This window comes from Sciurus carolinensis, chromosome 1 (assembly GCF_902686445.1).
Source record: "Sciurus carolinensis chromosome 1, mSciCar1.2, whole genome shotgun sequence".
NCBI lineage: Eukaryota > Metazoa > Chordata > Mammalia > Rodentia > Sciuridae > Sciurus > Sciurus carolinensis.
In genome coordinates, this window is record NC_062213.1 from 98,753,044 (window position 1) to 98,780,877 (window position 27,834).

Sequence of the window (27,834 nt, forward strand, 5' to 3'; positions counted from 1 at the left end):
TCAAAGTTTACTTCCTCAGTGTGGATGCATCATGTGACAAGTTCCAATTTCTGTTTAAAGTCAATTAACTGAAGTCTCCTTGCTACCTTTGAAATCTCTGGAGCAATCACATCAATTCAACAAGTCTTACTATTGGGAGCACCTGCTGATTCTATCAGGTATGTAGTTTGTTCTTTTTCTCCCATTTGGTCTTTGAACACTCCGTTTATGTTTTTAGTTTGCTCTACCTGCCTGATTTTAAATCTTTGGTTTCAGGAAGTAAACTAAAAAACCATGTTGCTCAGCCTCTGGTCTTTCTGATGTAAAATAATCTGTTTTTGAAGTTAATATTTGCTTGAACATCTAAGCTTGAATCTAAAACCTAGTTTTCTTTGGAATAAAATTTGAAGTTTCACGTGGTTAAAATTCCAACTGTTTTGAATTTAAAAAGAAAAGAAATAAAGTAGAATCCAGTTTGAGGCAGTTAATCACTGAATTTGTTAAAGTTCTTTGAATTAAATGCAGTAATAGTGTTTTAAAGAGTACATAATTGGGCTGGGGAGATAGCTCAGTCGGTAGAGTGCTTGCCTTGCAAGCAAGAGGCCCTGGGTTCAATCCCCAGTACCACAAAAAAAAAAAAAAAAGAGTACATAATTACTTCTTTGAAATAGATATTTGATTGTTAAAAAAGGAAAATGCCCTGAGGATGTGAAACCAATAGATGGGAGAGCTCTTTTACCTATCTCTAAAGGTTTTGAGCATTTTGTTTACTATTTATTTAGCTACCAAGGATTGAACCTAGGGGTGCTCAAACACTGAGCCACATCCCCAGTCTTTTTTTTGTGGGGGGGTTATGGGGGCTGTTGAATTCAGGACACTGGACCACTGAGCCACATCCCTAGCACTATTTTGTATTTTATTCAGATACAGGGTCTCACTGAGTTGCTTAGGTCCTCATTTTTGCTAAGACTGGCTTTGAACTCACGATCCTCCTGCCTCAGCCTCCTGAGCCTCTGGGATTACAGGTGTGTGCCACTGCGCCCAGTCATTCCCAGTCTTTTTGATATTTTATTTAGAGACAGGGTCTCACTAAGTTGCTTAGGGCCTCACTAAGTTGCTGAGGCTGGCTTTGAACTTGGTGATCCTCCTGCCTGACCACTGCACCTGACTTATTTAATTAAATGCATTTTTAACTGATACTAAAAACATACAAGTTGTACACATTAATGGGATACCATCTGAAGTTTTGATACAGATATACACTGGATTGGGTTGTGGATATTTAAATAGAGAAGTTAAGATGAGCTCATGTATTCAAAAATTTAGAAGATAAATTAATTTTTTGGAGGTGTAGCCTTTTTTTTTTTTTTCCTTGTTGCGCTGGGGATCTAATCAGAGCCTTGAACATGCTTGGCAGCTAGGCAGACACTCTACTACTGAGCTACACACACAGCCCTTATCCTCTTCTTTTTGTTTTGTTTTTCTGTTTGGTTCTTTCATGTTTGGTACCAGGAATCTAACCCAGGGGTACTTAAAAGAGCCAAATCCCCTGCTCTTTTTATAATTTATTTAGAGGCAAGGTCTCTTTGGGTTGCTTAGGGCCTCACTAAGTTGCTGAGGCTGGCTTTGAATTTGTAATCCTCCTGCCTCAGCCTCCTGAGCTGCTGGGATCATAGGCGTGCACCACTGTGTTCAGCCCTTATCCTCCTCTTAAGCATGATTTCTTATCTGTTTTGGAAAGGAAGAGAAAAATTTTGTCTTGATTAGTTTTGTTGGGAAATCCTAAAAATTCCCTGCTTTTTAACCCCTAAGTGTGTTTGGTTTATCAGATATTGGGGAATTTCTGAGAATCACTTTTTAAAGTGCAACTAAGCATTGGAACTAGTATTTCAGACATAATTCTACATGTATTCCTTCTGACTGTATACTGCAGGAAGTTGCCTGTATAATTTTGATTTATATGAGTGTGTTCCTTTGATAGACTCTGCATTGCTATTTTCTGTTTTGAAAATATATGGTCACAACATATGTAGCTAACACAGAGGCTTCCCTTAAACAGAATGAAATGGCTGGTTTGTGTGGCCCTGGTATACGCCTCTGCAATGGCACAGCTGCATAAAGATCCTGCCCTGGATCACCACTGGGATCTCTGGAAGAAAACTTATGGCAAACAATACAAAGAAAAGGTAGATGGGATTGTCATTTGAGCAAAATGCTTTTATACAAGTTTCCCATTTTCTCCCTTTCAAAGTTATGTTCTTTACAAACTATGTTTCCCATAAATATTACGCAGTTACTTCTTGCCAGATACTCTTTTTGGTAGTATACAGCAGGAAACAAACTGAAATTTCTGTTATTATGGAGGTTATATTATAGTGGGAGAGACAAGAAATAAGTAAATAAACAAGCAGATATATAGTATGTTACATGGTGATAAGTGCAGAGAGAAAAATAAAGCAAGGCATGGGGGATTTGAAGGGACCTTGGGTGGTGACAGTGATGTGTGTTTAGGATGGTGAGGGAAATCCTCACAAATAACGTGATATAGAAGCCAGGGAGCAAGTAAAATAGATATTGGAGTGAAGGTTTCAAGTCATGGGAAAATAAATGCAAAATTCTGAGGAAGAAGTATGTTTGGTATGTTTGAGGAACAAAAAGTTCTAAAAACTGCAATTACCCAGTTTCTGGCACTTAGAATTGCTAGTAAATGTTTCCTAACTCTCACTTCCCACTTTGTACTTTTGTTTACATTTCAAAGCATATTTGTTGATTTATTTTAGAATCTTAGTTGTATTGCTTCAAATAACTAAGTCCTATAAATATGCAACATTTCTGTAAGTTAGGATATTTATTTGATGTATTGCTTTGTATAAAAATGATACTCTTAGTAGGTCATGCATTCTAAGTTCTCTTTTTATTTTTTCATTTACTGTTTTTTCCTGCATTTTTAATGGGTGCATTATATGTGTATATAATGGTGGGATTTGTTGTTACATATTTGTACATGCACACAATATAACAATATAATTTGGCCAATATCACTCTCCTACATCCCCCCCCTCCTTTTATTCATTTACTATTAACAAATGATGATATTTATGTTTTACAATGTGGTGTTATGATACTTGTATACATTGTAGAATGATTAAATCATGCTGTTTAAAATATCCCTCATCTCATGTACTTATCTCCTTTATGGTAAGAATATTTGAAGATCTACTTTTAGCAGTTTTGAAATATATAATACCTTATCATAGTTACCATGCTGTGCATGAGATCACTAGAATTTATTCCTCCTGTCTAACTGAACTTTGTATCCTTTGACCATATGAATTTTTAGGACTGCTTTTTTATTTCTGTGAAGAGTGACACTGGAATTTGATAAGAACTGCTACCTCTAGATTGATATCTCTAGATTCTTCTGAGTAGTATGAATATTCAAATAATATAATTCTTCCAACCCATGAACATAACGTCTTTCCTTTATCTGTGTTACCCTCAGGTTTTTTTTTTTTTTTTGCGGTGCTGGGGATTGAACTCAGGACCTTGTACTTGCAAGGCAAGCACTCTACCAACTGAGCTATCTCCCCAGCCCCACCCTCAGTTTTTTTTAATCAATGTTTTTATAGATTTCAGTAGAGATGGTCCTCCATAGCCAAAGGTTTTATATCCACAGATTCAAACAAACTTAAATCAAAAATATTTTTTAAAATTTCATCTACCATGAATATATGCAAACATTCCCCAATTATCATTATTCTCTGAATATCACAGTAAAACATTTACGTAGCATTTAAATTTTATTAGGAATTATAAGTAATCTAAAGGTGACAAACTGAGCATGGTATGTACACCTGTAATCCCAGCAATTCAGGAGGCTGAGGCAGGAGGATTGCAAGTTTGAGGACCACCTCAGCAATTTAGTGAGGCCCTGAGCAACTTAGAGAGACACTGTCAGAAAATCAAAAATAAAAAGGAGTGGGGATATAGCCCAGTGGTAAAGTGCGCACATGCAGGGGTTGGGGGAGGGAGGGAGAAAGGGAAGGAGAGAGAGAGAGAGAGAGAGGAGAGAGAGAGAGAGAGAGAGAGAGAGAGAGAGGGAGGGAAGGAGAGGGAGAGAGAGAGAGAGAGAGAGAGAGAGAGAGAGAGAGAGAGAGAGAGAGAGAGAGAGGGAGAGAGAGGGAGAGAGAGAGAGAGAGAGAGAGAGAGAGAGAGAGAGAGAGAGAGAGAGAGGGGAGGGAAGGAGAGGGAGAGAGAGAGAGAGAGAGAGAGAGAGAGAAAGGAAAGAAAGAAGGAAGGTAGGAAGGAGACAACAACAAAAACATGTGCCAAATGAGACGGAGCTGCATCCAGACTTGCTGCCTAAAATCAGTTCTGGCCTTGGGTTTACCCTACTCAATGAAATGAGGCATAACAGGTGTTACTGACCGCTTACTAGGACTATAGCTTATTCTGGCTTTGGTGATGGTGAAGGATGTCACCTATTCTAGGAAGTACATTGTATATTGTATTTTATGCATATTTTATTCTATGCATGTGAATCTCCTGGGAACCAGGAAAACCAATAGTCAGCTTATCAATTCACTCTGGATAAAATTAAAATAATAGAACTAGGGCTGGGGATGTAACTACCTGAGGCCCGGGGTTCAACCCCTAGCACTACACCAAAAACAAAAACAAAAACAACAATTTAAATAATAGAGCCAAAAATCACTTTTTAAAACTATATGTAAAAGAAAAAAACAACCATACTAATAAACATTAAATTATGAAATAAATGAGAAGTCTTAGAAATGAAAAAAAAAAAAGTTATTTAGAATGAAAATTCTCAATCAATGAGATTAACTCCAGAATGGAAACAGATGGATAGAATCAGTAATCTGAAAGACAATACTGAAACATTCACCCAGGAAGCAGCTCACAGAAATTAAAAAAAAAAAAAAATCTAATAAAATTCAAGAAAGAGAGATAAAAGAGAATTTGAGGCTCCAAAATACATCTGATGGGTGTTTTTGAAGAGAACTAAATGGAATGGTAGAGAAGAAATAAATGAAAAGATACTGGTTGAGAAATTCCAGATATGATAAAAAGTCCCAAGTCATCAAATCAAGAATACCCAGTAGAAGGTAAATGAAGAAGCCCACGACTAGACCCAGAAGAAAGAGAAAAATCACAAAAACTACCAGAGTTAAAAATAGAGGTTGGGACTGTATCTGTAGCTCAGGGGCTTAGTGCTTGCCTAGCAAGTGTAAGCCACTGGGTTCGATCCTCAGCACCACATAAAAATAAATAAATAAAATAAAGGTATTGTGTCCATCTACAAAAAAACAAAAACAAAAACAGAGGTACAATTATTAGAATAACAGACCTTTCATTTGCAACAAGAGATGCCAGAAGACGATGGAAAAATACCTTCAAATAGCTGAAGTAGCTAGAAATTTATAATCAGCTAAACTTGTTTTCAAGAATGAGAGTAAAAAAAATATTTTATAAAGATTAAATGATGGGTTGGGGTTGTGGCTCAGTGGTAGAGCACTTGCCTAGTATGTGTGAGGTACTAGGTTCAATTCTCAGTGCTGTGAATAAATAAATAAAATAAAGATCCATAGACAAATAAAAAAAATAAAATAAATTGAGTTTACCACTCAAGGATATTACCATTTAAGAATATTTACCACTTAGGATAAAAATATCTTATAAAGGATATTTTTCAAAAAACAACAGTTTCCAGAAACAACATTTTCATTTTATTAAGGAGAAATTCATAATGTAAACCATAAGATAATATTAATAATCATAAAAACAAGAATTATGATTAAGTCATTTTAGCAATTATATTGAATATATTTATTTATTTGTGTGCTCTTCAACAGACCCACATTTAGTATAATGATTTGTAAAATTCTGTTTTCATTATTGAACACTTATTTGTCCAGGATGCGGTATAACTATGTTCTTTTTCCTTGTATTTTAGAATGAAGAAGCAGCACGACGTCTCATCTGGGAAAAGAATCTCAAGTTTGTGATGCTTCACAACCTGGAGCATTCAATGGGAATGCATTCATATGATCTAGGCATGAACCACCTGGGAGACATGGTAGGTAAATTACAAATAACCCTACTTTCATGTGCAGATAAGCAGAATTTGTCTGTCCAAAAGCAATTTGAAGGTAAACAATCACAACGTCGAGTATAGCCAGGGTGGATGTGTAGCTCAGTGGTAGAGCTCTTGCACAGCATGCATGAGGCCTTTGATTCAATCTCCAGCTCTGTTAAAAAAAAAAAAAAAGGTGCAAAAGAGTTTTAGTGCTGGTTCCACTTCCATTTTCCCCCACTAAATTTAGCATTAGGTGATATAGTTTAAAATTGTTAAGTTCTCATTGAGATTTTGTTAAATTTACAAATTAATTTACACAATAATATGGTCCTATTTGTAGAAAGGCTATTTTTTTTGCCTTCAGTGGTATTTTAATTTTAATTTTTAATAGGTCTCACATTTTTATTGACAAACATATTTTTGTTACTGTTATATATGAAATCTTTTCTTCCATTAAACCTTCCAAAAGGTTGTTTGAATATATGTAAACTACTGATTTTTGTATGTTGATTTCATACTTGGTAATCTCATTGAGCTAGCTTACTGTTTGTAGTAGCTGTTAATAAATCTTCAACAACAACAAAAAAAGTGCCAAAGAGATATAGTCACATGCATTCAAAGTTTGAAAACAGTAGAATTTAAGGACATAAGAATTTTTACAGACATTCCTTATTTAGTACTACTTTGACCACTCTCAGTAACCAAGTTCTTCTTTAGAAGAATTTTAATCTCACAGACTGCTATGATTTTTTCTTTCTTTCTTTCTTGTTTTTAAGACTTTAACCTTCTTATTTCATGTATTTATTTCAATTCTTATTTTTCTTTCCAGTACAATGCTGAATAGAAAAGAGAATAGAAATCTTACCTTGTCAATCTTAGAAGGAAAATCTTTGATATTTTACTATATTATATCAGGTGTAATTTTCTTACATGCCCTTTATGAGACTGAATAATTTCCTTTCTATTCCTAATTTACAATGAATGAATGAGTGGTGAATTTTGTCTGATGCTTTTCCTTCTTCTATTGATCATATCATTTTTCTCATTTTTTTGTGATAACATGGGGAATGAAATATGTTGATTTTCAAATATTAGGCTCATCTTGCATTTCAGGGATAACTACGATTTGGTCATGATGCATTATCCTTTTTATATATTTTAAGATTCAATTTAGTATTTTGTAAGGGCTTTTGATAAGTTCATGGAAAATTACAATATTCTTTTTTTCTAATGTCTTAGTCAGATGTAGATATGAAGTTTATATTACTGACCTCAAGATAAGTTGGGATGTATACCTTTCTCTTCTATATTTTCATAGAGTTTGTGTAATTTTGGTGGTTTTTTTTTTCCTTAAAATTTTTTGTAGAATTTATCAATGAAGCCCTTTGGAGCTATCAATTTCCTTTGCAGAGGGTTTTTAAAATTACAAATTTAATTTGTTTAATAAATATAGGACTGTTGAGGTTTTCTTTTTCTTCATGTGTCAGTTTTGTTAAAATTTGTTACATGGAATTTTCCTTTCATCTAAATAATTGATTTTTATTGGCATAATTATTTATATATAGTATTTTCTTTCCCTTTTAATGACTGTAGGCTCTTGCTGAGAGCCCTCTTTCCTTCATAAACTTCTTCTTTTTAAAAAATTCTTGGTCAGTCTTGCGAGAGGTTAATCAAAATTTTTAGCAATTGTATTTAGGAACCACTTATATTACATAAAAATTGCTCATTTTAAGTGCACTGATTGGTGATCTTTAATAAAATTTTATGGTTGTATAGTTATATAACCATAAAAATAATTTAACCTTTAAAACAAAAAGAATTTAACCTTTATTTTTTATTTATTTGTTTTTTATGTGGTGCTGAGGATAGAAACCAGTGCCTCACCCATGCTAGGCAAGCACTCTACCACTGAGCTACAACCCCAGATCACTATGGCTTTTTTTTTTTTTTATGGATTCTAGAAAGCATTTTCTAAAGATTGTTCAGTCTCTTTAGTAACTTAACATATTTATGAAAGTCTAAATTGACTATTTAATATGATCCCTTGCTTTCTTAGTGGGAGCATGTGAGAACTTAATATCACAAATAATCTCCTATTAGATTTTTATTTTTTATATTTTGTGGTGCTGTGGACCAAACCAGGGCCCTGTGCGTACTAAGCAGGCACTCTGAGTTACCTTCCCTGCCCTCCCATTAGTTTTTAGCTTCTGTTCTACCTTAGAAGACTACCATTTTGGTCAGAATTAAGAATCACAATACTTTTTGGAAGGACACCCTTGATAGACCAAATTCCTATTTAAATTCAGGAATTTTCCTTTATAATGCTTTCTCACAAGAAAAACCAATTTGGCCCACTTTTTGGACAGCATTTTTATAAAATTATGCCTTAGTTTGAACCAAAACTAAGATTTCTGTAACTTCCAGTTTTTATCATTTTCTTTTTTCTTCTTCCCAATGCAAGTGCTTAGCTAACTGGGATGCTAATGTAAAGTGCAAGACCAAAAACCCAGATGATTCACCCTACTGGTCAGCAGTACCTATGTTGGTCACTACTACTAGTGATCTTTATCAGTTTGAAAATACATTCATATTTATAGTTTATAGGATATTAAAAAGAAGGATTAAGTAAAAGGGGACATCTGTTTGCTTTGTAGACCAGTGAAGAAGTGGTGTCTTTAATGAGTTCCCTGAGAATTCCCAGTCAATGGCAGAGAAATGGCACTTATAAGTCAAACCCTAATCAGAAATTGCCAGACTCTCTGGACTGGAGAGAGAAGGGATGTGTTACTGAAGTCAAATACCAGGTGAGTGTTACCATTCCAGCCTCTGCCCCTCAAGAGATCTCTCTTTCTGTCCAGTTGCACAAACTGGCAGTGACTCTCAAAGTCTTTTATGTGACCTAGTTAATTTTGTTCCTATTTCCCCAACTAAAATTTAAGCTCCCAGAAGGCAAGGGTCACTTACTATACTCTATTTGTTGTCCCCACAGCACAAACACCAGTAGTAATACAGCTATGTTAGACAAAAACTATGAAATATATAATTAGATTTATCAGACAAACTTTTAGTGCTCATGATATCCACTGACTGCACTAGGCCTGCCATCAGGCCATTTGGTTGAGAAGTACCATAAGTGTGAGAAAACCCAAATCAAGAAGTTTCTCTGTCCATCTAACTTATGAATTTCAGGTTGAAGGAGAGGGAAGAGCTAGAGTTAGACTGACGTATAAATTGTACAATCAAGTTAATTCATAGCTAGGCTTACGTTGTTAAAACTAAGAAATGTGTGTTTTGTTAAATTGTTGTTCCTATGTTGTATTTTCCTTTAGTTTGTTTTATAAAAGTGCTACAAAAATCCTAAGTTAGTCATAGATAACTAAGGGTAGAACATACGTGTCACCTTAGAAGTTAGGGTAAAAGAGAAGAAACAGAGTATTCTAAGCAGTTGCCCCAGCTAGTGAAAAGTGAAGAAAGTAAAAATTTATCAAGAAGAAAATGGTATTTCTCCCATTCACTTCTCCCACATTTTCATTTCAACTAGTTTTGGACTCCATATTCAAACTTCTCTAAAAACAGAAGTTTGGGAAGACCCAGTAAACTACATTTTTAGGTGTTAACTCTGAGCATGAGCTCCTTTATCTGTGTGCTTGCATTTTAATGACCAAATTAGCTTTAACCCAAAGCAATTTCAATCTGTTTATATTGGGTAGACATCAAGGAGGGAGGAGGGAGGAAAGAGAGAGGGAAGGAGGAGAAAGAAAGAGAGAGAGAAGCAATTATGATGAAAGTCTGTACCCTCTACACTTTTTGTTAACAAAAGCAGATTTGTGTTTTTCTGTTTGTTTATACCGCCTTAAAAAATAGCTTTTGAAAAAATTTATAGGGATAATATAAAATGTTAATTTAGGATTAAAGGTCTTGGTTTCAGGCATTATTTGGCAGTAGGGAAGATACCCTAAGGCAAGAAAATCATCACATCTCCTCTCAAAATCACTTTACTGAGGCATCTATTCCCTTCCCCTTAGGTAAAGATAGGTGAAATTTGGCACATACTCATTGAATACTCATTCCATTATGTCCTTAGCTCAGACATTTGTAAATCTCCATCAAGGTTGATCCTTACATAGAAGACAATCAAATATTTAGCCTTCATTCCTGTTTTGTCTAAGAGAGAAGGAAATTAAAGTAGGGAATTCTTTCGTGGAAACAACTGACAGAGCTAACTGACAGAGCAACCTGGAGTTGTCCAATTTGTGTTATGGAAGCCATCCTTACTGACTTTCTATCATTGTCTTGTGACTTTTTCTCTGTTTTAGGGTTCCTGTGGTGCTTGCTGGGCTTTCAGTGCTGTGGGAGCCCTAGAAGCACAACTGAAGTTGAAAACAGGAAATCTGATATCTCTCAGTGCCCAGAATCTGGTGGATTGTTCAACTGAAAAATATAGGAATAAAGGCTGCAATGGTGGCTTCATGACAGAGGCTTTCCAATACATCATTGATAACAATGGCATTGATTCAGAAGCTTCCTATCCCTACAAAGCCATGGTGTGTCACAAGCAAACATTGGTGCTGCCTCATGATCTCATGTTATCTGTGAACTGACTACACTACCAAGTCAACTGCTTGAGAAGCAGTGTTGGCTGTCAAAGAGAGAGAACTCCAATAAGGAACCCTCAAGTTCTCAAGACTTCTCTTTCTTATGCAATAACCATTTTGTTTTTGTTTTTTCTTTTTAGTGATGCTGGGAATCAAACCCAGGACCTTGTACTACATCCCCATCCTTTATGCAGTAACCTTCTTAATTTCTCAGTTGCACAATGTTTTTAAACAGCAAGTAATAGTAACACCTAATGGTAACACCTAAAAATGTAGTTCACTGAGTCTTCCTAAACTTATACAGGCTTTAAACAAACCATCCTAAAAATGCTTTGTGTATTTGCCTAATATTTAAACTTTCTTTTTCTGGAGCCTCACATAGTCAACCTTTTTCTCATACCATCGACCAGATCATTCTTCTACCTACTAAGAAACTCAATAATGTTCTGTTTTTCCTAGCAAGCTTGTTACATATTTTTTTAAAATAAGTCATGGGCATATTGCAGAAAATTTGGAAAAGAGAAATATCACTAAAAAACATCCTACCTTAACTACTTTTATTTTGGTTCATTTCTCTCAAACTCTTTTCCTGCGAAGCACTTAAAAAATGAGTTGTGTGTACAACAACCATGAATTCGTAACCTCCGTTTTCCCACTTAAAATATACTGTTGTCCATAGTATATGCTCTTTTAAACCATCATTTTAACTGCAGATCATTTTTCAGGCATTATTTCATCAAAAAAACTTTAAGGTTCCAATCTAAAGTTTATGATCTCTGTGCAGTATTATCCTACAATACACCTAAGAGTCTAAGGAGACATTGTTTGGCAAGTTTTGCATGTACGAAGATGTTCACAATTTAAAACCATAGAATAATTCTGTATTACCTCTGTATTGGTGAAATCTGGAACTGTTAGGACTCAGACAATTTAGGTTTTCTTTGTTTAAAATAAGAAGCAGTCTCAGACACTTTAAAAGGTTAAAGTGAGCAAAGAAAACATATTTCACAGGGTATAGGTAGATTACTATAATTTCAGCAACTTGGGAGGCTGAGGCAGCAGGATCTCAAGTTCAAGGCCAGCCTCAGCAATTTAGCAAGGTCCTAAGCAACTTAGCCAGATCCTGTCTCAAAATTAAAAAGCAAAAAGGGCTAGGAATATAACTCTGCAGTAGTGTTCCATAGGTTCAGCACTGGGTAGTGCTGCAAATGGGGGGGGGGGGCGGAGTAAGAGAGAAAAAAAAAACATGTGAAAACCAGACTCAGAATATTAGTGATTTATAAAGGAAGTTAAATATACTTTTTATCTGAATTATACATTTTTTTTTCTTTTCTGCAGGATGAAAAGTGCCATTATGACTCAAAAAATCGTGCTGCCACATGTTCAAAGTACACGGAACTTCCCTTTGGTGATGAAGATGCCCTGAAGGAAGCTGTGGCCAATAAAGGACCCGTGTCTGTTGCTATAGATGCAAGTCATCCTTCTTTCTTCCTCTACAAAAGTGGTAAAGATATGCTATTCTCTTGTTTTATGCTGCCCTTGTACTATATAAAATTATTCTTCCCCATCTCTCTACCTCTTGAGTATTTAGATAGCTTAAACAAAATCTTCACTTCATATGTCTTTTATATCTACATCTAGTTTTAATTAGATGTCTTTTATATCTACATCTAGTTTTAATCTAGTTAAAGAATATTTATTAAAACTTATTAACACTATAAGCCAGGTACTATATTAAATCATTTATGTATATTATCTTATTTAATCTTCACAATAACTCAGATTTACAGATGAAAAAAATCACTAGGGGGGTTGCCTAAATTCACATAACCTGAAAGTGATTGAACTTGGTTTAAAAATTATGCAATTTAGAACTAATAAACAAATCCAGCAAAGTTGCAGGATACAAAGTCAACATACAAAAGTCAGTTGCTCTTTTATATATCAAATAGCCAATTATCTGAATTAGAAATCAAGAAAGCAATCCCATTTACAATAATTACCAAAAAAAAAAAAAAAAAAAAAACCACCCTAGGAATAAATTTTGCTGAAGAGGTGAAAGATCTCTATAACGAAAATAAAACATTGATGAAGAAAATGGAAGAGAACATACAAAAAAAGAAAAAAAGAAAGAAAGAAAGCTATCCGGTGTTCCCATGTTCATTGGAGTAATCAATATGGCTGAAATGTCAAATGTCCATACTACCCAAAGTGAGCTACAGATTTAATGCAATGCTTATCAAAATACCAATGTCATTCTTCACAGAACTAAAAAAAAAAAAAAAAAAATCCTAAAATTTGTATGGAACCACAAAAAACCCAGAATAGCCAAAGCCATCGTGAGCAAAAATAACAAAGCAGGAGGTATTATACAACCAGACTTCAAAATAAACTACAAAGCTATAACAATCAAAACAGCATGGTATTGGCATAAAAACAAACACATAGACCTCTGGAACAGAATAGAGATCCTAGAAGTAAACCCACACATTCACAGTTTACTAATTTTTGACAAAGGTGCTAAGAACAAACATTAGAGAAAAAACAGTCATTTCAATGAATGGTGGTGGGAAATTGGATATCCATATGCAGAAGAATGAAACAAGACCTCTATCTCTAATGTGTTGCAAATATCAACTTTAAATGAACTGAAAGCTTAAGCATGAGACTTGAAACTATGAAACTACTAGAAGAAAACAGGGAAAATGCCAGTGGACACTGGAATTGGCCAAGATTTTTTGGATAAGATTTCAAAAGCACAAGGAAAAAAAAGGCAAAAATAGAGAAGTAGGATTAAATCAAACTAAAAAGCTTCTGCTCAGCAAAGCGGAGTGAAATCAACAGAGTGGAAAGATAATCTATAGAATGGGAGAAAATATTTGAAAACTTTAATCTGACAAGGGGTTAATATTCAGAATGTGTAAGAACCTCAAACAATTCAATAGCAAATAAACCTGATTTTAAAATGGGCAATCCAAGCTGGGCCCAGTGGTGCATTCCTACCACCCAGCTGTTTGGGAGGCTGAGGAGAGAGGACTGCTTGAACCTACAAGTTTAAGACCAAGCTATACAACACAGGGAGACCTTGCCTCAAAAGAATGGGGGTTGAGGGTTGGGACAACAGACCTAAATAAACAAATAACCAACCAGTATGTGAAAAAAGATGCTCAACATGACTAATCATCAAGGAAATGCAAATCAAAACTACATGAACTATCTCCTCACTCCTATAAAAATGGTTATTACCAAAAAGACAAAGGATAACATGTGCTGGTGAAGATATAGAGAAAAGGAAATCCTTGTATACTTTTTGGTGAGAATATAAATGAATACAGTTGCCAGGTGTGGCTCAGGAGGCTGAGGCAGGAGAATTGGGCCAGCCTCAGCAATTTAACAGTGCCCTAAGCAACTCAGCGAGACCCTGTCTCTAAATAAAATATTAAAAAAGGACTGGGTATGTAGCTCAGTGGTTAAGTGCCCTGGTAGCAGAAAAAAAATAAATTAATAAGTCATTATTGAAAACAGTAAGGGACTGGGGATATAGCTCAGTTGGTAGAGGACTTGCCTTGCAAGCACAAGGCCCTGGGTTTAATCCCCAGCACTGCAAAAAGAAAAAAAAAAAAAAAAAAACAGTATGGAGGCTCCTCAAAATTAAAACTACCATATGACATATGATCCAACAATGCCACTACAGATATATATTTAAAGGAAATGAGATCAGTGTGTTGAAGAGACATCTACACTCCCATGTTTAGTGCAGCACTATTCACAATAGAAAAGAAATAGAAACAACCAAGGTTTCCATGAACTGATGAATGGATTAAGAAAATGTGGTACATATATACAACATAGAATGCTAGTCAGTCATAAAAAAGAATATAATCCTGACATTTACAATATGAATGAAACTAAAAATCATTATTCTAAGTAAAATAAATAATGCACAGAAAGACAAGTACCACTTGATCTCACTCATGTGGAATATAAAAAAATTGATCTTGTAGAGGTTGAGAATAAAAATTTTTTTAAGTAAAAAAAAAATTTAAAAATTGTAAGGAAAAAAAAAAAGAAGTTGAGAATAGAATGGTGGTTATTAGGGACTAGAGAGAGCAGGAAGTGAGAGGGATGAGGACAAGTTGATCCAAGGGAACTAAGTTACAGTTATATAGAAGTAAAGTTTCTGGTGTGCTATTGCACAATAAGATAACACATTAAGGTAATGATAATGTTTAAAAAAGATAATGATAATGTAGTACATATTTCAAAAACCTACAAGAAAAGAATTAGAATGTTTTCACCATAAAGAAATGATAAATGTTTGAGGAGACAGATACATTTAATCTAATTAGACATTATATAATGATAAGTGTATCAAAATATCACATGGTTCCCCATAAATATGTACAATTTTATTTTTTATGTATCTGTTAAAATAAATCTAAATTTTTAAATATAAAGGATTTCAACAACAACAAAAACTATTCAACTTCATTCCCAAGTCTGTGTGCTCAATCGCTGCAGAGACTTTGCAGTGTGGGTGTAGCACAGGAATGTATAAGGATGGCACTTAACACTATTTTTTAAGTTAATACTTAAAAAAAATATACAATCATACAAAACTCAATAACATATTTTCTGAGTATCCGCTAAAGGTATAACATTGTATTATACAAAGTAGAAAATATTTGAAAACTTTAATCTGACTAGGGGTTAATATTATTATATATATATATTTAAAGGTTTAAAATATAATATGTATATTTAAGATTAAAAATATATTCTTAACCTGATTTAATTAAATATACATTAATGTATATATTAATGTGTAATATTTTATAAATAAATTTTATCTATTTATATCTATATAAATATATTTATAAAAAATATATTTTAACCTTATCTTAAAGAACATCAAATTTAATAAAGAACCAAAGTATATGAAACAATTTAGGTATATATATATATATGTACACACACACACACACACACACATATATACAAAGAAATATACAAAGAAATATAACTGTATATATAAGTTTTAAATAATTAGAAAAAGGTGCTGGATTATCAGAGAAGGTTTCTGAGGGAACTATGAATTGGTGCCAAAACTCTGAAAAATACAGCTTTGATTGCAAAGCTATTCCATGCTACATAGCTGAAGCATGAGAACATACATTCCTAATGTGTTTTTTTTTTTTTTTTTTGAGCTGGGAATTGAACCCAGGGACTTGTTGAACCCAGGGACTTGTGCATACAAGGCAAGCACTCTACCAACTGAGCTATATCCCCAGCCCATTCCTAATGTTTTAATGAACCCTGCCATATACCCAACATAGTCTAATAAAAATAATAGAATTTTCAAATGCCCTTTATTATAATATATCATTAACTATCTTTCTCTACCCATATTTTATTTTCAGGTGTCTACTATGACCCATCCTGTACTCAGAATGTGAATCATGGTGTACTAGTGGTTGGCTATGGTAACCTTAATGGGAAAGACTACTGGCTTGTGAAAAATAGGTAATATATTTACACATTAATGTATATTTAATTAAATCAGGAATTCAAGGGAACCTCAATAAATGTGCTCTTGTGATTATGATGCTAATCATGATACTGACAATGATGAACATTTATAGCTTCTCACAGTGATATTCTGAATTACTTAGTGCCATTTCTCCACTTACTATCTTGCCATCTCTTTGTTTTCATTATTTATCTTCTAAAATACTTTTCTAATTATATTTTTCAGTCCCTCTTATAAACATCCATTCCTCTACTTAGCCCCTAAGTGTTGATATTTCCCTCAGAGCTCCACCATCTGCCCATTACTCTTCTTATTCTACATTTTTCTACATCATGCGTTCTTATGACTAACCATAACCTATGTGATGATGGCTATTCTGTCTCTATCTCTAGCTCTGACATCTACCCAGAACTTCAGACTGATCTGGTCATATACACTTTTCCTATATTTTTGTCTCTCCAAACTCAATCTAAGAACTCAGTACCTTTTCCACCATACTATTCTCTCCAGAATTTCCCTTATCAGTAAATGGCAACATCACAAAACACAGTCACAGTCACCTAATAAGATGCGATGGAACCATCCTAGACCCTTACAGTTCCAATCAAGCAAAAAGTCAAACTAATTTTACCTTGCATATATCCTTGGTTCTGTCTTTTCTCCACTTCTATTACTGTTGTAGTTTAGACATTTCTTACCTGGATTACTGTTGTAGCCTTTTAACTCATCTCATTTACTTGTAAACTCATCTTTCTTACTGCTGCCAAACTGATTTAAGATATGAGTCTTCACTTATAATGCTTCTAATTAGTACTATTCAATGTAAAATTAATGTTCTCGGCATAATGAAAAGTCTTCTATGTTGTAATCCTTACCTGTCTTGCCAGTCTCAAGTCCTGGCATTTATTGTCTCATACTTCCCACTCTAGTTACATTGAACTGTATGCAGTCATAATTTTCATACTACCATTTTATCATTCATGTCTTCATGTCTTCTGATTAATTCTTCCTTTTCCTTCCAAAGTAGCTCAGGCATTATCTATTCCAGAAAATCTTTGAATCCTTGTGCTGAGTAAAATGTCTTTTTTCTATGCTGACTAAATGGATAGTGGAACACAGCATGCTGTACGTTATGTTTAACTTTCCTCTCTGTCGTTCCAATATTCTGTATATTCCTTTGAGGTAGAGATTATATCTTCTCTTTTACCCTCAGCACAGTATGAATGGCACCTAATGGTCCCTCAGTACACATACTGAAAATTTTTTTTTTTTTTTTTTCGGTACTGGGGATCCAACTCAGGGCCTTGTGCTTGCAAAGCAAGCACTCTACCAGCTGAGCTATCTCCCCAGCCCCACATACTGAAATCTTATCTATACACTTTATAAACAAAAGGAATGTGACTTTTAGAGGGATAAAAGGGAAGGCATGTGAAGAGTTAAGACTTTTACACACACTTGAAGTATCTTCTTGTATTAGATTCCTAGGGTTGCTATAACAAAGTACCACAAATCTATTGTCTTTAAAAACAAAAATTCAGGCTGGACACAGTGGCACACCCCTGTAATCCCAGCAGCTTGGGAGGCTGAAGCAAGAGGATTGTGAGCTCAAAGCCAGCCTCAGCAAATTAGCAAGGCCCTAAACAACTCAGGGAAACCCTGTCTCTACATAAAATATGAAAAAGGGTTGGGGATGTGGCACATAGGTTAAGTGCCCCTGGGTTCAATCCCTGGTACCCAAAACAAAACAAAAAAAAACAAAAAAAAACAAACCCACAAAAATTTATGTCTCCCAGTTCTGAAGCCTAGATGTCAGAGATAAAGATGTTATCAGGGTTAGTTACTTCTAAGGTTTATGAGGAAGAAAACGTTCACAGGCACAAAAAGAATACTATATAATTTTAGTTATATGTGAAATCTAAAAACGTCAAACTCACAGAAACAAAGCAGGACAGTGGTTGCCAGGAGGTAGGGATGTGGAATATTGGGAGATATTGACCAAAAGGTACAAACTTTAAGTTATAAGATGAAAGAGTTCTGGAGATCTAATATACAGTATAGGTAGTAATAGATGTGTTAATTAATTTAATTGTGATAATCATTGCACAATGTGTACATACATCAAGTCATCACACTGTACACCCTGAATATATATATTTGTTAATTAAATATATTTTGTTTTTTTAAAAAATGCTCACAAGCACAAGGCCCTAGGTTCAAATCCCCAGCACTGAAAAAAAAAAAAAATGCTCAACACCTTTCCCCTAGTTTCTGAAGGTTTGCTGGCTTTGGTTTTCCTTGGCCTATAGAAGCATCACTCTGATTTCTGCCTCCATTTTCACATGACATTCTCCGTTTGCCATGTCTAATATTCCATTTTTATTTTATTTCCCCTTTTTTATTACTATTGTTACTATTATTATTATATTATTATTGCCTCAAACTTGAAATCCTCCTGCCTCAGCCTCCCAAGCTGCTGGGATTACAGGCATGCACTGCTGCAGCCAGTTCAATTTTTCCTTTTCAGAAGATATCAGTTGGACTGGGGACCAGTCTTAATTTAACTAATGACGTCTACAATTAATTTAACTAATGACTAATGACGTCTACAATTACCTATTCCTAAATAAGGTCACATTTGAGGTACTAACCTGAATTTTGAGGGGACACAATTGAACCCATAGTACTTCTTGAATCTTTCCCGGAAGTGCATAGTCTAAAATTCCAAAATGAACAAATAAAAAATGCTCTCTTACCTTTTTCATGCTGTGACACACCTAGAGATTGGTATATTTTGTATGGTCCATTGAGAAAGTAGCTGAGGGATTCAATATTTTGGTTTATTTACAGCTCATTCACAGCCCTGATCAGCTGATCAGCTTGGGTATAAACCAGTAACAGCTATTTTTTTTGGTAGTACTGGAATTGAACCTAAGGGTGCTCTAGCTACTGCTGAACTGCATCCCTAGCCCTTTTAAAATTTTTTTTTTTAATTTTGAGACAGGGTGTCCCTAATTTGAAGAGGCTGCCTCAAACTTGTGATCCTCCTACCTCAACCCCACCCCCACTCCACAGTAGCTGGGATTACAGGCATGCATCACCACTCCTAGCCAGTGACAGCTCTTTTAAATGAAACAATATTTTTTCTCACATTCTTATGGATTCCCTAGTAAATGTTATAAATTCCCTTCTCTCTTGAATCTGTTCTTCTTGAAGATTATCTGTATCTTTTAGTCTTGGAATTCATAACCTATTCCCTGCCCTCATTCATTCAACAAGCATTTATTAAGTACTACAATGTGATGGGCATTATGTAGGCACTAGAGACACAAAAATTAATAAATAGTTCTTTCCTAAAAGTGCTCACAACCCAACATGGAATTCAATATATTTTAAAAATAATACAAGACAACACATCATGGTATAGTGACATATGACCAAATGGCTGTGGGACTATAGAGGAGGACATACTTAACTACCTAAACCTCCACATGAAGGATACCATTTGCATTAAAATTTCCACAACTGAAATGCTCACGTGTTAGAGAAGGAAAGTGTGTTAGAAATAGGGAAGTTGTCCACTGACCCAAAAAACATATACAATGGCATAGAAATGTATAAGATTTCTCTGCTTTATAAATGTTCCACTGCATTTACTCTACAACATCTATGATACAGCATTATCTTGACTCATTTCAGTATATCAACTTAAGCCTCATATTTTAGATTATGTTCTGCCTGTCCCTTACACAAGTTTGCTACAGCAAAGCAAATTCACAACTGCTCCTTGAGTTGCCATTATGTAGATGATTCCTAGTTTGCAATCTCTAAAATGACCTTTCTGCGATACAAGAGACTTCTCTATCCCACTTCCAATTTAGCAGCTTGCTTGAAAAATCCAAATCTCCCATATAACATACTACTGCTCACAATACAACATGCACACTCTCACACTCAACAATTCTAAAAATTCCTTCTCTTTATATATCACAACTCTTCCTTCATCTCCCATCCCTGAAAAAGGATTTAAAACAAGTTCAACGGAAAGCTATTCCCCATTTGGGGTTTACATTACTATCTTTAGACCGTTAAAACCTTGGTATCAAATTGGGCTCCCCTTTTCTCTCCTATAACCTACACAGTCCTTTCCATTTAACCTCTGAATCATATTTTATATTTATTTTCTCTTTTCCATTTCCAGTAGTCCTACTCTAATTCAGATTCCATCCAACCTCACTATACAGGTATCTTCTTAAAATATAGTTTGTGTCAACCCCTGCTCAAAAATTCTAAATAGTTCACCATTGTTATAAAGTCCAAACTTCTCACCAGGCATTTCTTACAACAGCTTTCTAGACATTTTTTCCACTATATTCTTAACACCCCCACACTCACACTCTAACCTCAATGAACTATGTACTCATTATCCCCTAAGTTGATAACTACCTACCTCTGTTTTTTTAACATATGCTGTTTAATCTTCTGAAATGTTCTTGAAGTCCATTTCTGTCTATATTTAAATCCCACCTGTTGATGGTGAAGTGGGAATTTACTCTTATAAGTCTGATGGAAAAGTAAATTGTTACAATTCTTCCTGAAAGCTGCTTGACGATATGAATAAAAGAAACTTAAATGTTCACATTATCTTCCTTTCTTGGAATTCATATGTACATAATAATTCCAAATATGGGAAAACCTTCACACCCAATTTATATTATAGCATTATTCTTTAATAGTGAAAACTATTAAAAGCACCCAAATATGCCTAACAATAGAAATAAGATTAAACGAACTATGATATAACAAACTCCATGAATTAGAATTATTAAGACTATTATTAACAACCTAAAAAAGAGTTGGGAATGTACCTCAGTGGCAAAGCACTTGCCTAGCACCTTTGCAAGGCCCTGGGTTCAATCTCCAGTACCTCAAAATAATAATTGTAATAATTATAACCTAATAAAATATCCAAGATATAGGTTTAAATGGAAAAATATAATTTTAAGTATTAAGTTTAAAATAGTAAATCCAACTTCTCTCATGAATCTTATGCTAAGCTATTTAGTGTAATTTGATTATACCAAATGGTTGTCTATATATTTTCAAAATTGTCCTTAAAAATAGTTATTACTTTGAAAATGAAAAAAAAAATTTAAATCCTATTTATTCTTCAAAACTTACCTCAAATGCTACCTCCTCCATACCCCATTCATTAACTCAGAATTGCTTCTCCAATTTACAATTTATTGCTTGCTTGCTTGCTTTTTTTTTTGCAAGGGCGGTACCAGGGATTGAACCCAGGGGTCCTTATCCACTAAGCCACATTCCACCCCTTTTTTCTATTTTATTTAGACAGGGTCTTGCTAAGTTGCTTAGGGCCTAGCTAAGTTGCTAAGGTTGGCTTTGAACTTGCAATCCTTCTGCCTCACCCTTCTGAGTCAGTGGGATTACAGGTGTGTACCCCCATGCCCAGCTGCTTCTCCAATTTCTAAATTTCAGCAATAATGCTTTGCAAATTCTATTACAGTATTTAATGTATGTAATGTATTGTAACCACTTCTCTAAATTATGCTTCATTCACTAGAATGTACACTTCTTTTTTCCCCCTCCCTTGGGGAAAAGAAAAGTTTATTCTTATCTCTACCTAGTTCAACACTCTTGGATCTTCAAACTTTGTGATCATATTCACCAAACATTAACCATACCTTCCAACTAAAATTAAGGGTATACTATGTGCCAAGCACTGTTACACACAAATGGAAAAAATATTTAGGGGGAAAGAAGCTCAGTCTTTCCTCTGAAATCACAGTTAGAAGTCTGTAACTTGTGGCATGCACAGCTGTCATTTTAGCCAGACTACAGTTGTGATTGCTCTGTTAGCTCATGATCACTCTTCTAACATGAGCCATTTGTAGATACCACTAGATACCTTTATCCTGTGTGTTCCCTAGAAGGGTCAAATATGTCTAGAGAGCTGAGGTCTTAAAAGCATGAGTAGACATTATACATAGGCACAGTGGGCTCCAGAATAATGAGCTTGATGAACTCTTAGGCTCTTCATCATACATGTCTAACCCAATGAAGGATGGAAGGCTTTCCCCACTCACACCACCTACTGAAAAACAAGTTATAATAACATAATTAGCATTTTATAAATGAATCATTTTAATTACATGGCTTTGTTTAATCCACAAAATCAAGTTCACAGATCTTACTAGTCAGTTTTCCCTCACCATGTGGCTTAACATATTTTCTAAAATCTTCCATGTTTTAAGAAAAACATATTCAACATTTTTGGCAACCCAGAATGTACACTTCTTAAAGGTAGGAATGTATTTTGCTCATTTTTGCATCTTCACTCATACATTGATTCTGCAAATAAATACTCAGTACCTATCATGTTCTTAACCAGGAACTGGGTATTTGGCAATAAGAAATACAGCTTATCTACCATCCCTCACAGTACTTATAATCTAATAGAGTCAAGAAATATGTACATGTACAGATCATTGCAATAGAATGTAACAAATGTTAAAACAGGGGTATACACTGGTTACTAAGGAAGCATAAAAGAAGATTAGTAAGACTAGCCTAGGTAATCATCAAGGTCCTTTACCTAGGTTATTTGACTAAATATTGAGGGACAAGAAGTGTTAAACAAGTGCACAATGGCAATCAGAGCAGAGAAAGCCAAATGTGCAAGAGAAGAAAGACATAGTAGATGAATTAAGGAAACTGCATGTACTTTTCTAAAGGATGTGATATTAGGTGCCTGTTAGAGAGATGCAATATACACAGGGACCAAACAATGAAAAGTCCACAATTCTTGCTGGCACTATGTCCTAATAAGAAGAGACTGAATGTGCACAAGAATTCTAGGCCCCAAAAATGATACGCTTGAACAAATTCTCTTAGATCTCTTAAGATTGAATTTTGTTCATTCCCAATTAATAAAAATAACTTGAAAGAACTGAAATGAACATTTGGAGCATACCTTGTTGAGTTTTGAAGGTAAGAAATTGCTTGTCCTCAGGCTTGGCACAGTGGTACATACCTATAATTCCAGTCATTCTGGAAGCTGAGGCAGGAGGATTGCCAAATTCAAAGCCAACCTTAGCAATTTATTGAGGCCTTATACAACTTAGTGAGACCCTGTCTCAAAATAAAAAAATTAGAAGGGCTATGGATATGGCTCAGTGGTAAAGCATCCGTTGGTTCTAATCCCCAATGCCCACCCCCCAAAAGTCTAATAGACATATAAACCAGTAATATAGTTGTTTTTATCATCATAATTGTATGTGCTATATAATTTGTGTTTGTGTGGTGACGGGGTGCTGGTGATCAATCCTAGAGACTCATACATGCTAGGTAAATGTTCTACCACTAAGCTAAATTCCCAACCCTGTGCTGTTTTCATACAAGTGGCAGTATAGAAGGTTTGTTTATACTAGCATCACCACAAACACATAATGCCTGTGCTACAACATTATGAGAGCTACAACATCACTGGGTGATACAATTTTGCAGCTCATTACAATCAATGTGACCACCTTTGTATATGTGGTCCATTGCTCATTGAAACATTTTTGTGTGGCATATGACCATAACAGTATATACTAATTTTCACTACCAGAATGCAGGGTCCAAACTCAGATCATATAAAGTGATTTATTTTACATAGTTTTAAAGGCAGCAAATAGTAAGGCACAAATTACATAAGACACTGAATGTTCAGGTCTCAATTTCATTCCCTATAGTACTTCACTCACAGTGGTAATACAGGGATAGGGATTGTATAGTTAAGACTTGACTTTGGAATAAAACAACTAAAGATTTGAACCCTGGCTTCCCAATTTACCATCTATGTGACTTTTGGCAAGTGATGATACCTCACAGGATGTTGATTAAATGCTATAACTTGGGCATGAATAAATGCATAAAATTGAGAAAATGCCTAATGTATTGGGAAAGCAGCAAGAAATTTAGTTGAAATGAAAATTGGATATCATCAATGAAAGTGTTGGGGGGGGATAGAAAGTTGATTTGGGGCCATGTTGTGAATAGCTTAGAATAGCAAACTGAGAAACTTCAATTCTGTAGGCAAGGGAAGCTATTGCAAACTTTTTGCTCAGGGATTCAAGGAAGATCATGCTTTTATATGCAGAGGAGACTAAGAAGTGCTTCTTTATTGCTGAAACACAAGCAGCATAATTTAAAGGAACTGTACCTTAAGAGGTTTTAAATATCCTTTGTATCAGTCCTCACTGGACACTTTTCAGGTCTTATTTTTAATCTCTGTATCATTTAATACAGTAGCCTATTCCCACCTCAATTCTCTCTTGGCTTTAAGACATTACTATGTCCTGATATTTTTGGTCTCTCTGTTTATTCCTTCTCAAATACTTTCATGGGCTCCTTTTTTTCCTTCTTCTTCTTCCTTTTACTTATTTGTCATGCCCTCCTTAAAAACCTTTAATGGTTTTACACTAAAAACCTTTTACACTAAAATTCAAACCCCATTGTCACCGCTTGTAAATGAATGCATTATTCAATATCTACTTTGATAAGCAAAAGCAGTAACAAGAAACTCTTGCCAAGATAGTATTAATATCAATAGCCACAATTTATAGAATTCTTACTCTGGGTCAGATTATATTTTTGTTCACACACACCAATTTAAAAATTGGTATCTTTATGTCAATCTGCAAAAAAATTTTTAAATCCTCTATCTTCATGGAACCAAAAAGTGAGTGAACCACTGGTTTCCTCTAACCATTAGCTTATAAATTCTCTCTGCAAATCTCTAATTTAGGCAACAAACTTCTGCTTGAACAAGTGCCAGGGAGCTCACCTTCTCACAGAGTAGCATATCACTTTTTATAGCTTTACTTATGATAAAATCTTATCTTACATTCATTTCCAGACCAAAAAGCTCTTTCAGAATTGCACTGTTTATCTTTTACTTTAGAATTCCCTGTCCTGACATTTTTACAGTATTTGCTGAAAAGTATTTCTTAAAAGACATTCTTCAGATGAATTTCAATTTGATAGAAAATCATCACCCATGATCCTACTATGCAAATTTAGAGACTGAGCCTTATAAAGGATAATAATACTCTTTTCCTACAGAAGGCATATTTACAAAGTAGGATGAAACTTTTATCATTTTCCTTAAGTATTAAGTCTATCCAACACTGTAGAATTAAAGCCTTCCAAACTATCATTTGAAAATTGCCTAATATCTCAGGGGAAATTATTATATTATTTCATCCTAATTGTCTTATACTTTTTCACATATAATCATTTTAGGATAAAGACAATCAGATAAAAAGTTGATAATATAATTTGATTGTTTTCATTTGTAATTTTGTGTCATTTCTTTTTCTAAAGCTGGGGCCTCTACTTTGGTGAACAAGGATATATTCGGATGGCAAGAAATAGTAAAAATCACTGTGGGATTGCCAGTTATTCCTCTTACCCAGAAATTTAGAGGATCTCTTCGTTTTAAAACAAGTGAAGAAGATGAAATGCTTTCTCTTAATTTTGTCTGCTGTAGAGATAAAGATGAAATGTATCATCATCAATATATATTTACCATTACTAATTAGAAAACAGTTTGCTTTTTCACTTTATAAACTTTTGCATGTTTCTGAAGAAAGTTTGCAAAGTAAATGAATGTCACTGTATGAGAATTGATCCACCAAGGACAATCTGTTAAGTTTGTCCTTGTTTTATTTTACACTCTGTTTTTTTTTTCTTTTAACAGTCTTTTAAAACTTGATGGTCTAAAAATGCTTAATAAATCTATTTCAAATTTCTATCACTGCCACATGTCATTTTATTTATTTATTTTTATTTTTTAAGATGGGATCTCAGTATGTTGCCTAGACTGGCTTCAAACTCCTGGGTTTAAGTGATCTTCCTGCCTCAGACTCCAAAGTAGCTGGGATTATAGACATGTGCCACTGTGCCTGGCTTCACTACATATCATTCTTTTCAAATTATTCTTAGCTAATTATCATACTCTATCGTGGGAATGTTAATTGTGGTATGCTGGTGATGGGTTATGGCAACTTCCATAAAAGAGAATATTAGGTTACAAATATCCTGAGGGCTCAAATTATTATCTCTGCATATAACAGGATTCAATAAATTTTTAGGAATTAAATGATACTAAAGAAGACAAATACCTAAAAGATAGTCTGTTTTCAAGCACTTCAAAAGATCAACAATTTAATATAACAATTCAAATAATTTTTATCTAGTCATCAATAAGCTGACCAAGACCTTCTTTTGGTAAATAATTGAGCCAATGTGAAAAAAATAACCAAACTGCATTTCTTTAAAAATATTCTATCATTCATATTTTTATCTAAATTGATGAATCTTCTTCACAACTCTATAGACTAATAGGTGGGTTCTGAACAGGCAGCAGAGTGTGGCTAAGTTACTTATGGTCCCGCTAAGTTGCTGAGTCTGGACTTGGACTTGCAATTCTCCTGCCTCAACCTTCTCAGTCAGATTTACAGGCATGTACCACTGTACTCGGTTCTTCCTTTAATTTTTGAAACACTTCTACTTTAGACCCATTGTAAGTGTTGTTCTCTCTGTCCAAAATACTCCTGCCACCATCTCCCTACCCTTCTCCATTTTCTTCTAATAACTCCTACTTATCCTCTGGTTGTAACTCAAATGTCATTTCCATAGAGAAGACTTTCATGACTCATCTTCCCATCTAAAGTTAGTTTTTGTAACTTTGACTTTCTCAATGAATTCAGTGCTTTTTTTCCCATACACCTATCAGGTTGTAATTATTTATGTATTTATGCCTTATTTATATAACATTGATCTCCTTCACTAGACTGTAAACCCAGTGGGAACAGAAACCATGAGTTTTGTTTACCACTTTGTACCTAGAACATAGCATACTGCCTGCTTTAAAGTATTCATTTGTTGTGGTGGGAGTATCATTCAGTGGTAGAGTGCTTGTTTTGCTAAAGTTCCAGCATCACAAGAAAAAAAATAAACAGTCAACCACTATTAATTGAAATAATGAATGAATGTAAATCAATGACAAGCATATTATAAGGGTTAGAAGTCAAAATGTCCTAATAGTTCTTTCATAATAATGGAAATCTAAATATTAGATACTATTTTTAAACTCCTTTTAAAATTATTATTATGCAGAACTTTTCTCTTGGGCTTGGTATGTTGCTCAGTGGTAGAGCACTTACCTCAAGCATGCACAAGGCTTTGGGTTTGTTTACCACAGTAAAAAATAAATAGATAGAAAATAAAACTTGTCTCTCCTACTCTCTCCCTGGTCCCTTGGAGACCTGTACTTTGATCTGAATTTTGTTCCTTTCTTTTCTTTCTTTTTTTTTTTTTCAAACTGTATCCAGCTTTATTAAAGAAACTTTCCATAAACAATCATGGTATTTCAGGCAGGATATGGGCAGACAATCATTAACAGTATACAACAACTTTCAAACTCCCTTCTTCAATGGACTACCAAAATCAGAGAGCCACTATAAAACCCAATGAAATCTTCATTTGAAGCTCTGAATAGGGAAAGTTTAGAGTAAGGGTTGACACTTCACATTTAGCATGTTGTTTAACAACTTTTCACAAGCTGA

General features: G+C 34.5%; 1 protein-coding gene and 1 non-coding gene across 2 annotated transcripts; both read left to right on the forward strand.

Moving 5' to 3' along the window:
- On the forward strand, positions 1 to 25,798 carry Ctss (cathepsin S). Its single transcript, XM_047517892.1, has 8 exons — positions 1 to 158; positions 2,039 to 2,165; positions 5,954 to 6,076; positions 8,731 to 8,880; positions 10,393 to 10,620; positions 12,010 to 12,175; positions 16,092 to 16,194; positions 25,589 to 25,798. The coding sequence occupies exons 2-8, from the start codon at positions 2,040 to 2,042 to the stop codon at positions 25,686 to 25,688; spliced, it is 996 nt and encodes a 331-aa protein (XP_047373848.1). The 5' UTR covers positions 1 to 158; position 2,039; the 3' UTR covers positions 25,689 to 25,798.
- Trnaa-ugc (transfer RNA alanine (anticodon UGC)) lies at positions 538 to 606 on the forward strand. The gene has a single exon. It is a non-coding gene; the product is annotated as a tRNA-Ala (tRNA).
- Positions 25,799 to 27,834: the final 2,036 nt, after the last annotated feature.

Coding starts and splice junctions, on each gene's coding strand:
- Ctss (XM_047517892.1), top strand. CDS start 2,040: ATGAAATGGCTGGTTTGTGTGGCCCTGGTATACGCCTCTGCAATGGCA. Junction 8,881..10,392: donor TTACTGAAGTCAAATACCAG/GTGAGTGTTACC, acceptor TCTCTGTTTTAG/GGTTCCTGTGGTGCTTGCTG. Junction 12,176..16,091: donor TTTCTTCCTCTACAAAAGTG/GTAAAGATATGC, acceptor TTTTATTTTCAG/GTGTCTACTATGACCCATCC.